General features: G+C 36.9%; 2 protein-coding genes, 1 non-coding gene and 1 pseudogene across 3 annotated transcripts; all 4 read left to right on the top strand.

The window, feature by feature from the left end:
• Window positions 1–1,361: 1,361 nt before the first annotated feature.
• Window positions 1,362–3,697, top strand: LOC145602174 (linamarin synthase 2-like). Its single transcript, XM_081658341.1, has 2 exons — window positions 1,362–1,885; window positions 2,613–3,697. The coding sequence occupies exons 1-2, from the start codon at window positions 1,369–1,371 to the stop codon at window positions 3,569–3,571; spliced, it is 1,476 nt and encodes a 491-aa protein (XP_081514467.1). The 5' UTR covers window positions 1,362–1,368; the 3' UTR covers window positions 3,572–3,697.
• A 170-nt stretch (window positions 3,698–3,867) lies between these two features.
• On the top strand, window positions 3,868–3,952 carry TRNAM-CAU (transfer RNA methionine (anticodon CAU)). Its single transcript is given in 2 exon segments — window positions 3,868–3,905; window positions 3,917–3,952. It is a non-coding gene; the product is annotated as a tRNA-Met (tRNA).
• A 4,174-nt stretch (window positions 3,953–8,126) lies between these two features.
• On the top strand, window positions 8,127–12,939 carry LOC145601945 (putative pectin methyltransferase QUA2). The gene is made up of 9 exons (XM_081658035.1): window positions 8,127–8,702; window positions 9,160–9,901; window positions 10,001–10,133; window positions 10,672–10,912; window positions 11,002–11,227; window positions 11,366–11,541; window positions 11,645–11,948; window positions 12,155–12,293; window positions 12,416–12,939. The coding sequence occupies exons 2-9, from the start codon at window positions 9,240–9,242 to the stop codon at window positions 12,569–12,571; spliced, it is 2,037 nt and encodes a 678-aa protein (XP_081514161.1). The 5' UTR covers window positions 8,127–8,702; window positions 9,160–9,239; the 3' UTR covers window positions 12,572–12,939.
• Window positions 12,940–13,655: 716 nt separating this feature from the next.
• LOC145602464 (molybdate transporter 1 pseudogene) lies at window positions 13,656–15,307 on the top strand (annotated as a pseudogene).
• The last annotated feature ends 484 nt before the right edge of the window (window positions 15,308–15,791 follow it).

The following is a 15,791-nucleotide window of genomic DNA, read 5'->3' on the forward strand; positions in this document are numbered from 1 at the left end:
GAAGGACAAGGATGTGTGTGAGGATATGCAGTCAATGTTGTATAGCCAACTCTAAATGTGTTCCCGGCCCTGCCGTCACTTGCCCCTCATGGAACGACATCGTCTACCACGGTGTTACCGTCAAGTGCCCTTAAATTCAACATATCCATCACCACTTTGTTTCAACGTAAAACTACAATTTTACAGTTATGTACTCCACGCGTACTATGTTAGCAACATGATTAAGTTCTTGGAACTTCATTTTAGTTACTTCCATTTGTAATCCTTTCATATAATTAGTACGTCAAAATATATATACTTGTCAATCAGGGTGGTAATATGCACTAATTAATTGGAGATTATCTCAATTAATTATCCTACTATAGCAGTGCTCTTACTTCCTAGTTAGTCTGTTGTACTAGCTCTTGCTTTAAATTAAACAATAATTGAATCAAGTGTAGTTTTTCCTTACGTTCATGATATGGTCCAATTCCTATATACTTTATTTCATTTTTTTTTCCTACTTGATTAACTTAAAATCCTAAACTAATTTGAGCTCAATTTTATCTCAAGGGTTATGGCTGATTTTTAATCTCTATAAAAATTGTGAAAATGTAGACGGATTTTTTACACATGAAAATGGCTCAAGAGATTTTTTTTTACATAGGGGACCAAGCAATAATACCTTAACCACATTTAAAAATCTGTTTCCAAAAAAAAAAAAAAAAAAACACTTATAAATCAACTAAAGTTTCATACAATGAAGAACACCAATCATATAATATGTACCTTCGTGTCAAACTTGTCTTCCAACTATTGATGTCACTTTTGGACCATATGATGAACAAAAGATATACAAGTACTAGTAGTTACTTTTTTAAAGTCTCTGTTAATGACAATTTTTATTATACAACCGGTTATAATCTGCTTGATTAGATGGGTTTGATTCAACCCGATTTTAATATATATATCCATATAATATCATTTCGGGTTTGAATTAATTTGGAACTACCCTAAATCGTATCCGAGTAGGCGGCTGATGTCTATCAACATCAAAGTCATGTGGCAATGGCAATGATTTGTGTCAATCGTCAACACTCGACAACAATTACACTAATAAATAAAACAATGGTGTTAAAGAAATTAAAACTAGCCAATTATAATTTAGATGACTACATAGAGACAAGGAGATTCAAATAGACTTTAACAACACCGTGATTAAGATGAAATTATATTAAATTAGAGTAAAAACGACCTTAATTATTTTTATCATACTCCATTATTGAGGTCTAACATTCTATCTTTGATATATATACATAAATAGTGACTATATCTAAGCTAAAGAACCCTCAAATTAAAACTTTAACAACCATAAAATTGTTAGTAAAAATGAATAACAAGCCTCATGCAATATGTGTAGCTTTTCCAGCACAAGGTCATTTAATTCCTATGATGCAATTAGCCAAACTTCTTCATTCTAGAGGCTTCTACATAACCTTTGTCAACACCCACTTCAATCACAACCGTCTGATCAAGGCCAACAAGGGTTCATCACCGTCGGATGATGATGAGTGGGTCAACTGTTTTCCTGATTTCAAGTTTGAAAGTATGGATGATGGATTACCACCGTCCGATCGTGATGCAACCCAAGACCCTCCTACTCTATGTTATGCTCTACGTGATAATTGTTTGCCTGCTTCTCGTGAGCTCTTGGCGAGGGTACGAGCCAAGACTGGTGCTCCTCCGATGACATGTGTCATTGCTGATGGGTTGTTGGGTGGTGTTGTTGAAGCTGCTAGAGAGATTGGTCTTCCGGGTGTCCAACTATGGACTGCCTCCGCTTGTGGTTTAATGGGTTATCTTTGCTATCCTCAACTTCTTGAAAGGGGAATTATTCCCTTTAAAGGTTAGTCTATTTAATTACTACCTCAGTTACATTTTTTTGTTACGAATAGCATTTTCCCTCTCTACTTTATGTCAGATCGTTGCAAATAATGTGTAACGAAGTTAGTAATTGACTATCGTGATTATTGCATGATGATCTAGAATCAGCGTATTTATCTATATATTAGTAATTAACAATTTGTGATTCTGACCAACAATAATTAGTGAGTAATTAACGATTTGGGATTCCAACAAACAATAACTAGCAATGATGTTTTAATAATTTGTTAGGACTATATAGTAATAGACTAACAGTACTATAGATAATGTGTATGTGGTGGTGAATTGGTGATAACCTTGTATTTTGTTGTATAGTGCACAAGTCATTACATATCACAATCATGATAAGATGCAAAATGGTATTGAAAAACATCTTTGAAATATTTAATTATATTACACGTAAGATGACAAGAATTTTCAATACAACCTTAATTTGTTACTTTTGTTTACATGGAGGTCAAAGAGCTAATCTAAATTAAATATTAGGTTATGTTTGATAACACATTTTATATAATTACAAACAATTGATTTTATGGTTTTCAAAGTACTCTACGCATTTCAACAACTTATCACTTTCACAATTATATAATATTAAAGTTTTTAATTACTCAACCTCTAAGAACTAAATCTGGATCAGTATATATAGAGTGGAATAAATCGGTCTAATTTTAATTTTATAATGGTCATAGATGAAAGCTACAAGCACGACGGAACCTTGAACACACCAATAAATTGGATACCAGGCATGGAGAATATGCGCCTTGGAGATCTTCCTTCTCTTATGAGAATTACAAATGAAGATGAAATTCTTTTCACATTTCAAAAAGAACAAGTTCAAAGTTGTCTCAAAGCATCTGCCCTAATATTCAACACATTCGATTCATTCGAAAAACGAGTTATAGAGGCCATTAAATCCAATATCTCCCCTCAAATCTACACAATTGGCCCACTTCCAATACTAGAGCAAAAACATGTACCTGAAAGCCCATTAAAGTCATTTCGGCCCACTTTATGGAAAGACGATATCCAATGTCTTGAGTGGTTGGCCCAAAGAAAGCCCAAATCAGTTGTGTATGTAAACTATGGTAGTGTTACTACAATGTCTAAGGAAAATCTTATGGAATTTGCATGGGGTTTAGCCAATAGCAAGCACCCATTCTTGTGGGTCCTACGTCCGGATGTTGTTAGCATGGAGGAATCAGAGTTGTTGCCTAAGGAATTTATGGATGAGATTAGGGATAGAGGATTGGTGGTGAGTTGGTGTCCACAAGAGCAAGTGTTGGTTCATCCCGCGGTTGGTGTTTTCTTGACGCATTGTGGGTGGAATTCTTTGCTCGAGGCTGTGTGTAGAGGTGGTTTGCCTGTTATTTGTTGGCCGTTCTTTTTTGAGCAATCCACGAATTGTAGGTACGCGTGTTTGGATGATGAGTGGGGGGTTGGGCTTGAGGTGAATCAAGAGGTTAAAAGAAAGGAGATTGAGGATTTGGTTAGAGAAGTGATGGATGGAGAGAAAGGGGAGAAATTAAGAAAAAATGCTTTGGATTGGCAAGAGAAAGCTGAGGAGGCTACCAATATTGGAGGTTCATCCTTTGAAAATTTTGAGAGGCTTATCAAAGAGGCTCTTCATTGTGATGCATCGATTAGCTAAAAAAATGTATGTTTAGCCTAGTTCAACACTGAACTAATGAGATTGTATTCATAATTTGAAAAGTCACACTATAAGACCGGTTTGTTATGTAATATGAGTACGAAATATGCACCGCGATTTTTTCTATTATTGATATTTATATGGTATTGTACAAGATTGTGTAATACTACGTATTAGTATCTTATATCAAATGTTTATCTTGCATAGATACTCAATAAAAATTTAAAATTATTGAAACATGCAAAATCAAAGCATTAGATATGTTGCAGTATTAAAATCTGCAAGTGGGACTAAAAGGGGTGGTGGCGCAGTTGGTTAGCGCGTAGGTCTCATAGCTTCTGAGAAATCCTGAGGTCGAGAGTTCGAGCCTCTCTCACCCCACTTTTTTTTTATTAAATTCATTTTGCTTTTCAGCAGAATTCTTGAACTGATGAGCTTTGCTCGGCAAATCGGCAATGTTGCGAGTGGTCTTTAATGTGCAACATGTGAAGAATAAATTGCGACAAAGAACCTAAATCTGCCTGACTGCCTCCCATTTACTAGGAATTATCAGTGTACCACCAAATACAAGTAGTTTTAAATGATTAATGATCAAGTTTGCATAAATGCTTCAACCATCTAGTAATACGGTAATACCTAGAAAAATTAACAATTGATAGAATACTTAAGATATTAATTCAAAATTAATATTGAAAATATATTGCCACTTTTTTGGTTGTTCGGTTGTTAGTTTTATTGATTAAGTTTTTAATCTTCCGTATATGCTAACTTAGCATATAAACTGAACAACTAAAAAAATGGAAATTTTGTATAAATCAACAACTTTATCTAACCAGCATACCATTTTCACAATAAAATCAACAATTATGATGTTTACGTATAATGAGATGTTAATTTCAACAACTTTATTTAGCCAGCATGTCATTTTCATAATAAACAATTATGATGAAAAGTTGTTGATTTATTCACACAATTAGAGCCTAATCTGATTGACTGAATTGAGCTGAACTCGACTTAACTGAACTAAGTATTTTATGAGAGAAGGAAATTAAGAACTAAAACTAAACTAAACTTATTGGAGCTAAATTTAACTGAAGTGAAGTGAAAATAATCTAAAGAGAACAGACACTTAATCATAGCATAACTTGGATTTCTCGAAATAGAAGTCGAAGTAATAGAAGTCACAAATCATAAATTCATAGTGAGTCATTATGTGAATCGCTATTCGTCGCTCCCATTTTATATAGTAACGCTCCCATTTTGACTTGAATGGACAAGTATGCCCTTCATCGAAATTGTAATATAAAAAAGAGGACTTTGTTCCCTTCATGCACATTTTACCCACTATCGGTCCCCTCAAAGTAGTACACTGTAAATCCCGAGCACATCGGTCCCCACAACTTCAAACCAAATCGGTCCCCTCGACCACCTTAAATATTTTTTTAAAAAAACATTTAAATCATCAAGTTTTTTCCGACGGATCTAGGATAATGGACGCCTGGGACGACTGGGAAGTTCGTACGCCGGAGAATGCGTCGCAACATTCTGTAATTTTTTTTTTTATTTTCTGAAAATGGGACATCCGCCCAAAATTTCCGGATGTCCCATGGAGGATCCGCCTAAAATTTCCGGATCCTCCATGGTACTTCCGGAAATTTTAGGCGGAAGTAATGATCCGCCCTTGAGATCTAAAAAACAAAGTAATAATAAGCAGTTCAAACAAGTAATAAAGCAGTTCAAATGACTAAACAACAATCTACATCCCCATTTTTGACTTCCAATCAAATAAAAGTTGCTCAGTCAATGCCTTGGTCTCATGCGACATGTGAGGATACTCCGTCAATGCTCTTTGGTGAATCTCCATGGACCGACTCATCCACTGCAAATCAAACAACAATATATTAAATAAAAAACAATTATTATTCGTCAATTTTAATAGTACAATAACCATAAAAACTTACATAATCAGTGTTAGTCCGCTCTGGAAGGTTGCTTGTAACTCCTGAACCTGGAGATATCCGAGGGTGAGAAAACCTATACAGCCACTGCATGTAACCTGGAAAAACTGTAGGAGCTCCAGCAACGAGTCTGGTGAGGGCACCAAATACTAAATTGTGGGACGCGCCAGGGACAAACCTCTTCCACATCACATCTGTCATCTCGGTCGGAAAGTCTACTCGGTACATCTTCAAGTTAGTCGGCCTCTTGGCCTTCTCTGGCCTGATAATGTCACGTGGAATCCCTTGCACGAATCCAAGTTGTCGAACAACTCTGTCGGGCATGTACGGCTCAATTATGTTACGGTACCGGATGCAGCCATTGAATAAAGTGGAGGGGACTCGTTCCCCAGGATCAACTCCGTACGGTAGCCAGTTCACCTCCCGCTCAGTCAGTGCATCAATTCTAGTACGAAATGCTAATAGGCGCTCCAAGTTCTTGCTGGGACATCCCGCGCCAACATCTCAAACAGACGCACGAGGGATATTAAGGTCCCTCGTCAAGGTACCCTGCTGAGGCCGAAAGCACGGAAAGTACTCGTAAATCCACGCTTGCAGCAGCGTCAGACATCCAGCGATCGAATCAGCACCTTTCCGTGATGCCGTGCCCAATTGCCGATACAAATAAGCTAGTGCAGCTATGCCCCATGCGTACTCGTTAATAGGGACATCTTCATAACATAGCTCGTGGAGGAAGGAAGGATGTGTACGGTTACCACTCTTGTCTACAAACAATGTACCTCCAAGCACTAACCACACGTACGCATTATACTGATCACCCCACTCTCTCTCAACCTCCAATGTCGACTCCAAAATCTTATCAGTCAACACCCCACTACCCTGCCAAATCGTCTTCGTGCCGCAAATCTCAGACAAATCATCCGGAGTCATATCCATGGTAACCGAGCAAGCGTCTCGTAGCACGTCCGTGCTAGGTGTAGTGGTGACCATCTGCCCATGAACACGTAGCCCGAGAATGTTGTACACATCGTGCAACATGATCGTGATCTCCCCAAATGGCATATGAAATGTGTTTGTATCTGGCTGCCATCTCTCAACAAATGCAGAAATCAACGGCCAATCAAGTCTTTTGAACATAAGCCCGGGTAAGTGAGACAGCCAACTGGCATCAATCGACTGTTGGCTCTCCGCTGATTGACGACCTCGCCACCTAACCAGATCAGCACACAACTTTGTCCTACTCAAACACCGCAAAACACTACGCTCCTGCTCCGCCCATATATATCAGGCCACGTGACCGCCAAAACTAGGGATAACAGTCCCATCCTCGGGACCACCCGGCATCGGCTCCTGCACTAACCATGTCTCTGCAGAGCTAGTAGTAGGCTGACTCGATCCACTACCAACAAATCTCCCATACTGACCCCTATATACCATATGATAATCCTGAGGGCCCGATTCTTCATCCTGGTCATCAGCATGACTACCCAAGTCTTCGTCGTCTTCGTCAAATGATATTGGTGCTCTACCAGCCGAATACACAGGCCGACTACTACCCGACTGTTGGTCTCCCGACCAACCACTAGTAGACCTGTATTGCTGCTCGGGCTGTGACGGTGCTGAACGAGAAGACTGTCTCCTAACTGACGCATTCAAATGTCGTGATATTGCATGACGAGCACCAAAATCCTCGATCTACAATAAACAAGTACACACCATTAAAAATATAGTTAAAAATAAAAATAACAACAACAATAATAATCAGAATAATAATAATAAAAATAAGAACAACAACAATAGTAATGATAATCATAATAAGAACATAAGTAACAACAACAACAATAATAATGACAACAACAACAACAACAACAACAACAACAACAACAACAACAACAACAACAACAACAACAACAACAATAATAATAATAATAATTTTGCAATGTACTTTTAATAAAATACATATAACAATACTAATCATAACGTTTTTTTTTAAAAAAAAAAAACAAGAATACTAATAATAACAACAATAACAATAATCACAACAACAACACCAATAATCATACAATAATCATAATAATAATAATATTAATGATAAAAATAATAATAATATTAATGATAAAAATAATAATAATAATAAAAAAAACATAATAATAAAAAAATAAAATAATAATAATAATAAAAATAATAACAACAACAACAAAAAAAAAAAAAATTAACAACAACAACAATAATATTAACAACAATAATACTAATCCTAATCATAATAACAACAATTCAATAATCACGCAAAAAATAATAATAATAAAAACAAAAGGAATACAACAACAATATTATTATTGTCCATTACAATTTAATTAGTGAATCTACAATTTTATTGTTTATCACGCAAAAAATTTCCAGCACTGATGTTTTTGTAATAATAATAACAACAATTCAATAATCACGCAAAAAAAAAAAAAAAAAAAAAAAAACGAATTTCAGAGGCTTCCGCCTGAAATTTCCGGAAGAGCCTAGGAAGATCCGCCTGAAATTTCCTGATCCTCCTAGGTACTTCCGGAAAAATCAGGCGGATCCTGACTTCCGCCCAGATTTTCCGGATGTACCTAGGAGGATCCAGAAATTCCAGGCGGATCCTCCCTGGTTCTTCCGGAAATTTCAGGCGGAAGTCCCAATTTAAATTTTTATTTTTTTCGTAAGCTTACCTGGTCGCCGCCGCCGACTCTTCCGCCGCCGTTCCCTCCACCGTCGCCGAAGCCCCTTCCTCCGTGTGTGATCCTAATTCGCCGCGAATCACCCATCTTTTTTTGTGTATGTTCTTGTTGTTTTTTGGTTGATGATTGTTGAATTTTTTTTTTTTTAAAACAATTTAAATTTCAGATTTTGAATTTTAAGTTTTTAAGAGAGTTTGGAGTAAGAGAGATGGTGAATGTGGTGAGGGAGTGAGCATGTGATGTGTTGAGTGAAAAAACCGTGTTTATATATTAAGGGTAAAATTGGAATTTCATTCCAAAAATGGGAGCGTTACCCTGTAAATTGGGAGCGACGAATAACAACACCCGTCATTATATACAACTCCTGTTGTTATAAACACTAGTGTAGCGACTGCCGACTTTTCATAAGAGCGCGACCATTGCACCGTCCCTCACTTCTTTAACGTCTTTTTGAAACTACAGGTTTCTTCTTCATCCTTCTTAATTGTCGTCTATATTTCAATAGTAACTTTCAGATCTTGTTAACCAACACCATACTAATTCAATCACTGCAACTTCACTTTTGTTCATTTAATATTTTATACTTTGATCTGCTTAAATTCTTCCCTTATATGATTTGATCCAACTTCTATAAATGTCAATTGTTGAATTGTTTACTTCTACTTGTTGCTAATTTGCTTTTGTTTTTGGAGTAAGACGATTCAAATTCTATATGATTAGCTTGTTAGAATCAAAATCCAACAAATTCCCATTTTTTAGAGTAAGATGATTCATTACTTGGTATTAACAAGTTCAGATTTTGAATTGTTAGTTATTTAGACGATTTAGGGTTTATATGATGCTAGTTTAATAGTTGGTTATTCAAATTATATGAACTGGATCAATTGAGCTATCAGATCAGTGCTGAATCACAGGACAGTTTGCTTTTTTCAGCTTTTGGTAGGATTATCAGAACTGGAGAGTAACAGATTAGTACCCTAGGTGAATTACTACTGATCAATGGTAGGTCCACACAATCGAGCCGGATCTAGTGGTCGATTACGGGAGGCTGACCTTGCTGTTAGTGATTTAGAGAATGATATAGCAAGGAAGAAAGACAAAGAGAAAGGTGATTCGTGTAAGGCGAGCATTTCTGACTATGTATGTAATGTAGTTGATGATCATTGTTTTGGAGTAGAAAAAGTTGGTGGTGGGAATGGAAAAGGAAAATTGCAGCATAATTTATGTAGTTTTGTTCTTAAGCTAGTTGTAGCTATAATAGCATTCTTTGTGCTTCTTACATCTATTAGACGGATGGTTTCTATCACGAATAAACCATTACGCGTAGATAAATTTGCTGGTGGTTACTGGTGGCTACAGCTCCAAGAACAGCTCATATCTGACTTTTCAGATATCCAAGAGCTTTCTCTTGGTTCCTCAAGGGTCAAAGAAGTCGAGTTTTGCTCTCAGGATTATGAAAATTATGTGCCTTGCTTTAACACTTCTGAAAATTTCTACTTGGAACGTCAGTGTGAAAGGGGTTCGAGAATGAATTGTGTGGTTCTTCCACCGAGGAATTATAGGTTGCCTCTTAGGTGGCCTTCTGGCAGGGATGTGATTTGGTATGCTAATGTGAAGATTTCTGCTCAAGAGGTTTTGACTTCTGGAGCTGTGACAAAGAGGTTAGTGCGGACAGGGGTATCTTTTTGTGTTTCGAGTCTACATAGCTTACAAATCACTCTTTAGTTAAGCGTATTTATGTCCTATACCATGTGTTGCAGGTTGATGATGTTGGAAGACGACCAGATATCATTTCGTTCAGACTCTCTCATGTTTGATGGAGTTGATGACTACTCACATCAAATTGCAGACATGATTGGTCTCAGAAGTGTGTCTGACTTTAATCAAGCAGGAGTAAGTTCCAACCCCCATTCCCCAGTTCCCCACAATACCATAGCTATCAAAATGTCAGCTGTATTTTAGTAATACTTCTTCTCAAGTCAAATCGTATAAGACTTGCTTAAATTTTAGAAGGAAAAACTCCTCTGTCTACAATAATAAGAAGTTGAATAATGTGATTAGTCATTTTTCTATGATCCAGCACGTAACTTTGGTTTTTTCTATTGCTGGAATTTAATTTCAAACAATATCGCTTATATGCTGGAGAGGATGTACACCTCAATATTGTGGCCGACACTGATCAATGATAACATCTTGAATGTATCTTGCAGTATCATATTTTCTGTCAAACTTTCACAGTTGAGGTGTTCGATTGAATTTAAATTTAAATTAATGATTGACTAAATCGGTATATGAAAGATTGTTAAACTGCATTACTGATGCCAATACCTTTCTAGCTAATGTTATTACTTATCTTTCTCTGTGTAGTTGAGGAGATAATATGAACTGCCCTATAATTTAAACTATTTTCTGTTTATCTTTTGTCTTTCAGATAAGATCTGTTTTGGACATTGGGTGTGGCTATGGTAGTTTTGGCGCACATCTCTTCTCACGAAATTTGTTGACAATGTGTATTGCAAATTATGAACCTTCTGGTAGTCAAGTTCAGTTAACACTTGAAAGAGGTCTCCCTGCAATGATTGCTTCCTTCAGTTCAAAGCGGCTGCCTTTCTCATCACTTTCCTTTGACATGTTGCATTGTGCTAGATGTGGTATTGACTGGGATGAAAAAGGTAATATTTACCCCCTTCCCAAAAAAAAAGAAGAAAGAAAAATAGACTCCTTGGATGAAAAAAAGTACCTAATATGCCTTGTTACGCAGATGGGATTTTTCTAGTTGAAGCTGACCGACTTCTGAAGCCTGGAGGGTATTTTGTCTGGACTTCACCTGTTGCTGGTATGCATGGATCACATGAAACCAATGAAAACCAAAAGAAATGGCAATTTGTCCTTCAATTTGCGGAAAGTCTGTGCTGGGATATGCTATCACAGCAAGATGATACTGTTATTTGGAGAAAGACCACTCACAGAAATTGTTATGCTAACAAGTAATTTCTCTGTTTCTAAGAATGGTGTTTCACAATAAAGTTGCCGCAAGTAATTAAATGGGAAAACATGACTTCTACCGTGTAAAATTTCCATGCTTTAGTTGATCTTTCTATGTTATTGTTTTGTGTTTCATCCAGGAAGCATAGTTCAAACCCTCCTATCTGTAAGAAGAACTATGATGTTGAATCTCCGTACTATCTACCCCTCCATCTATGCATAGGTGGAACTCGTAGTGAAAGATGGATTCCAATTGAACAGCGCACAGCTTGGCCCTCTAGAGCAAGTCTAAATTCTAGTGAAATTAGGATGTATGGTATGTTTTCAAACTCTTTCTTTTGTTAATTTATAAACCTTAAATTGATGCAGTATTGTTTCATCAGAATCATCCCTGAGCATTTCTTTATATGTGATAATAGGTGTCCTTCCTGAAGTGTTTTCTGCGGATTCCCTGAAGTGGAAGTCAGCAATTCAGGAATATTGGTCTTTGTTGTCACCCCAGATATACTCTGATCATCCAAAGAGACCTGGTGATGAGGATCCTTCCCCACCTTTTAACATGCTTAGGAATGTATTGGATATGAATGCTCAGTTTGGTGGATTCAGTCATGCTTTGCTGGAAGCAGGGAAAAATCTGTGGGTCATGAATGTGGTTCCTACAACGGCAGCTAACTCACTCCCTTTAATTCATGACAGAGGATTTATAGGCACGTCCCATAATTGGTAGGTCTTTGTTGTGATGATAACTTCTTTGTTGATATGCAATAGGGGATCTCTTCTCTTTAGATACCATATACTAGTACATGATTCACATGTGACAGTATACCCTTTATGACTGATTATTGCCGAGACTGATTTGTTCCTCTGTGCAAAATTGATTTTGGCGTTCTATTTTGACAATTCTGACTGCATTCTTTTTCTGATTCAAGGTGTGAAGCTTTTCCATCGTACCCAAGAACTTATGATATGATCCATGCTGATGGACTGCTGTCACTTGAGACACATCAGCATCAGAAGTGCATAATGCTTGATCTCTTCTTAGACATAGACAGACTCCTTCGTCCAGAGGTATGCTGAATGTACAGTTTTAATTTTGAGTTGTGGTGATGATTATATTTTTTTTCTTGCTATTACCTCAACTTAAAAGTTTTGGCCATTGTCCACTGTTACTGAAAATTTTCCCCTCCCAGGGTTGGGTTATATTCCGTGACACACCTTCAATGATTGAACTAGCTAGAACACTTGCGACAAGATTTAGATGGGATGCCCGGACTGTAGACGTGGAAGCAAACATTGATGAGAGAGTACTCATATGCCGTAAGCCCTTTCCAGGGGACAAAGTATGAGCATATGATGTTGCTCCTCTTTCAAAGCCTGATAGTGTTTGGTTTGATAATGTTGTTGTGGTCACCAAGGACTATATGGGAAGACAGAGATATATTTCTGTGCCTCTGTTGGATTCCTAACTAATGTATAGACTATAGAGATACTAAACTTGTATTCTTTTTGGTGATAGGAGGAGATGGGAAATTACTGATAGAGTGATAGCTAATTTATTACATTACATTTTACCGCGTTGAGTGCGGGCGGGAAAGTTAAACATGTTTCTTGAGATATGAAGTTAGATATTTGCTGTTGAATAAGTAAACTATGTATGTTGTATACGAACTATGTATCATTTCAAAGTATATAGAAACAGATTGAACATTCTTTAGCTCTGTCTTTTCTTTTCCTGTGTCACCAGTTTTTTTTTTCACAGTTTGGTCATATATGATGTCATCAGTTCTAGATGATGCTACCCTTGACCCTTGTTGCTGTACTGCATTTTTGTAGATAATATACTTAATAAAGACTGAAAATCAAGTAAATGTCAGCAAGCTTAAATCAAATATCTGATTATACATCCGTCTGTACCTAAAATAAGTTCCATCTGGAGTTTTTCTAGGCGACGTATGCATGAACGCAACCTGTCTAGAGAGGCCCCACAAACAAGGTGCTAATAAACAGTTAAATGGCATCTTATCCCTAATTTAAGTCCATCTCTATCAATCCTTCAAAAACAAGTCCATCTCTATCAAAGAAGTTGACATTTGCACCAAAAAATAAAGCAGAGGGAATAAAACAAATGGCAAAAATGAAACAAAAAGTATTGAAATTGTCTTCTGAATTGAAGCCAAGCACACTTCAATACTCATGCAGTGGAGATTAGAGAATATATTTCGCAAACATCATTTCTCCAAAAAAGAACTACCTTTAAAGTCTCAATCAAATTCAGTAATCACCTCCCCACAAGATTAGGACTCACATCAATTTGCCCTTATTTTATAGGTCCAATTTCAACATAAATGACCCCTGATACCTCTAAAAGACAAATTATGATTGAGTTCATTTTTAAACTCATATAAATAAAAACAAAAAAGTGTTCTTTCTCAAAAACAAATCAGATGGAACCCCAAATTCATCAGCAACTTTCAGAAAATTTAAACCATCAAATCCATGAAAACCCAACTCCAGACCCAATTCACCACAAATTTCCCTACAATTTCTGGGGTACCCTTAAAGAAAACCTCAGTTTCAGGTCAAAATGGGGGGAATTGAATGGTGCAATGGGAGATTTGGGCACTTATATCCCAATAGTATTGGCCTTAACATTGTCAAGAAATCTTGATTTGGGTACTACCCTTATCTTTACAGGTATTTACAACATTGTTACTGGTGCAATCTACGGTATACCGATGCCGGTTCAACCCATGAAATCAATTGCAGCAGTTGCAATTGCTAATCCAAATTTTGGAATTCCAGAGGTTATGGCAGCAGGGATTTGTACAGCAGGAATTTTATTTTTATTGGGTGTTACACAATTGATGCAACTTGTTTATCTGTTAATTCCTTTCTGTTGTTAGAGGAATTCAGGTTTCACAAGGGTTAAAATTTGCAATGGCTGCTGTTAAGTATATAACAAAAGAGCAGGATTTTGCTAAGTCTAAGAGTGTAGGTGACAGGCCTTGGTTGGGTTTGGATGGTTTGTTGTTGGCTATTGTTTGTGCATGTTTTATTATTCTTGTGAATGGGGCTGGGGAGGATAGACAGAATGGTGGGTGTGACTTGGAATCGAGTGGCGAACGCGGGGCCGGTGCTAGTGGTGGTGATGAGATGGAGAGGAGGAGGGGTTTGGGTAGTAAGGGTTTTAGGAGGGTTTTGTATTCACTTCCTAGTGCTGTTATGATCTTCTTGTTAGGGGTAATTTTGGCATTTGTTAGTGGACCTAAAGAAGTGTTCAAGGGTTTTAAATTTGGACCTTCTCCTATTCATGTTATAAACATTTCTAAGGAGTCTTGGAAACAAGGGTTCATCCAAGGTACAATTCCACAATTGCCTTTATCTGTGTTAAACTCAGTCATTGCGGTGTGTAAGTTGTCATCAGACCTTTTTCCAGGGAAGGATTTCTCGGCGACATCACTTTCTGTGACTGTTGGAATGATGAATTTAGTTGGGTGCTGGTTTGGTGCCATACCAACTTGCCACGGAGCTGGAGGTCTCGCGGGGCAATATAAGTTCGGGGGGAGAAGTGGCGGGTGTGTAGCCCTTTTGGGCATGGGAAAATTGGTTATTGGTGTAGTTTTGGGGAGTTCAATTGTCAAAATATTAGACCAATTTCCTGTAGGAGTCTTGGGGGTGTTACTTTTATTTGCTGGCCTTGAGCTCGCTATGGCTTGTAGGGATATGAACACGAAAGCCGAGGCGTTTGTGATGCTTTTGGTGACTGCTGTAACCCTTGTAGGATCAGGGGCGTCACTTGGGTTCTTATGTGGGATGATCGCTCATTTTCTCCTTAAGCTGAGGATCTTGGACAGGCCACAATCTTTTCCTAGATTATGGATGGAAAGAAACTCATACTAGAAAACTGGTGAAAGTAGTGAATTGGAGGCTCTTGTTTTCTTGTTGGATAGCCATCGGTTGAATTTTGGGTCGTCTTTTAAGCTAACAATTTAATCTTTTCCTATCGTATGGTAATCTCAAATTTAACAAGAAATTAATATTTGACTGAGTGCTAGAAAGCATAATGTAAGATACAATTTTATTTGTGGGTTATATTATCTTTATGTATGAGATCAATGTATGTTGATTGATGAATTTATTTGATTATTGATTTCTGTTTTAATGATCCGCTTCGATCCATAGCTTTCTGGTACTGATGTGCCAAGGTCCATATGTAAAAAAAATGAGAGATTGTACTGATTTGCTTTTGTTGTGATGACCAAATAGACTATTAGAATAACCTTAGCTTGATTATGATGTGTAAATTATTAAATTGTGATATAGCTAATGCTGATCTAACTCAATAAATATACATACATAAATTTTATTAGAGTAAACATTTATTAATGCATGTAATTTATACATAGGTACATAAAATCATCATATGATTTGTGTTACACTAATCATGACTAAATATTATATTTTTACGTTCAATAAGCTGACATAAGCAACATTACATTTCTATCTTAAGTTTGGTTCTCCTAACAAAGAATAAAATTGGGAAATCGAATCTTCTTTGCTGTCAAT

The sequence above is a fragment of the Chenopodium album genome, chromosome 21 (genome assembly GCF_948465745.1).
Source record: "Chenopodium album chromosome 21, dcCheAlbu1.1, whole genome shotgun sequence".
Classification (NCBI taxonomy): domain Eukaryota; kingdom Viridiplantae; phylum Streptophyta; class Magnoliopsida; order Caryophyllales; family Amaranthaceae; genus Chenopodium; species Chenopodium album.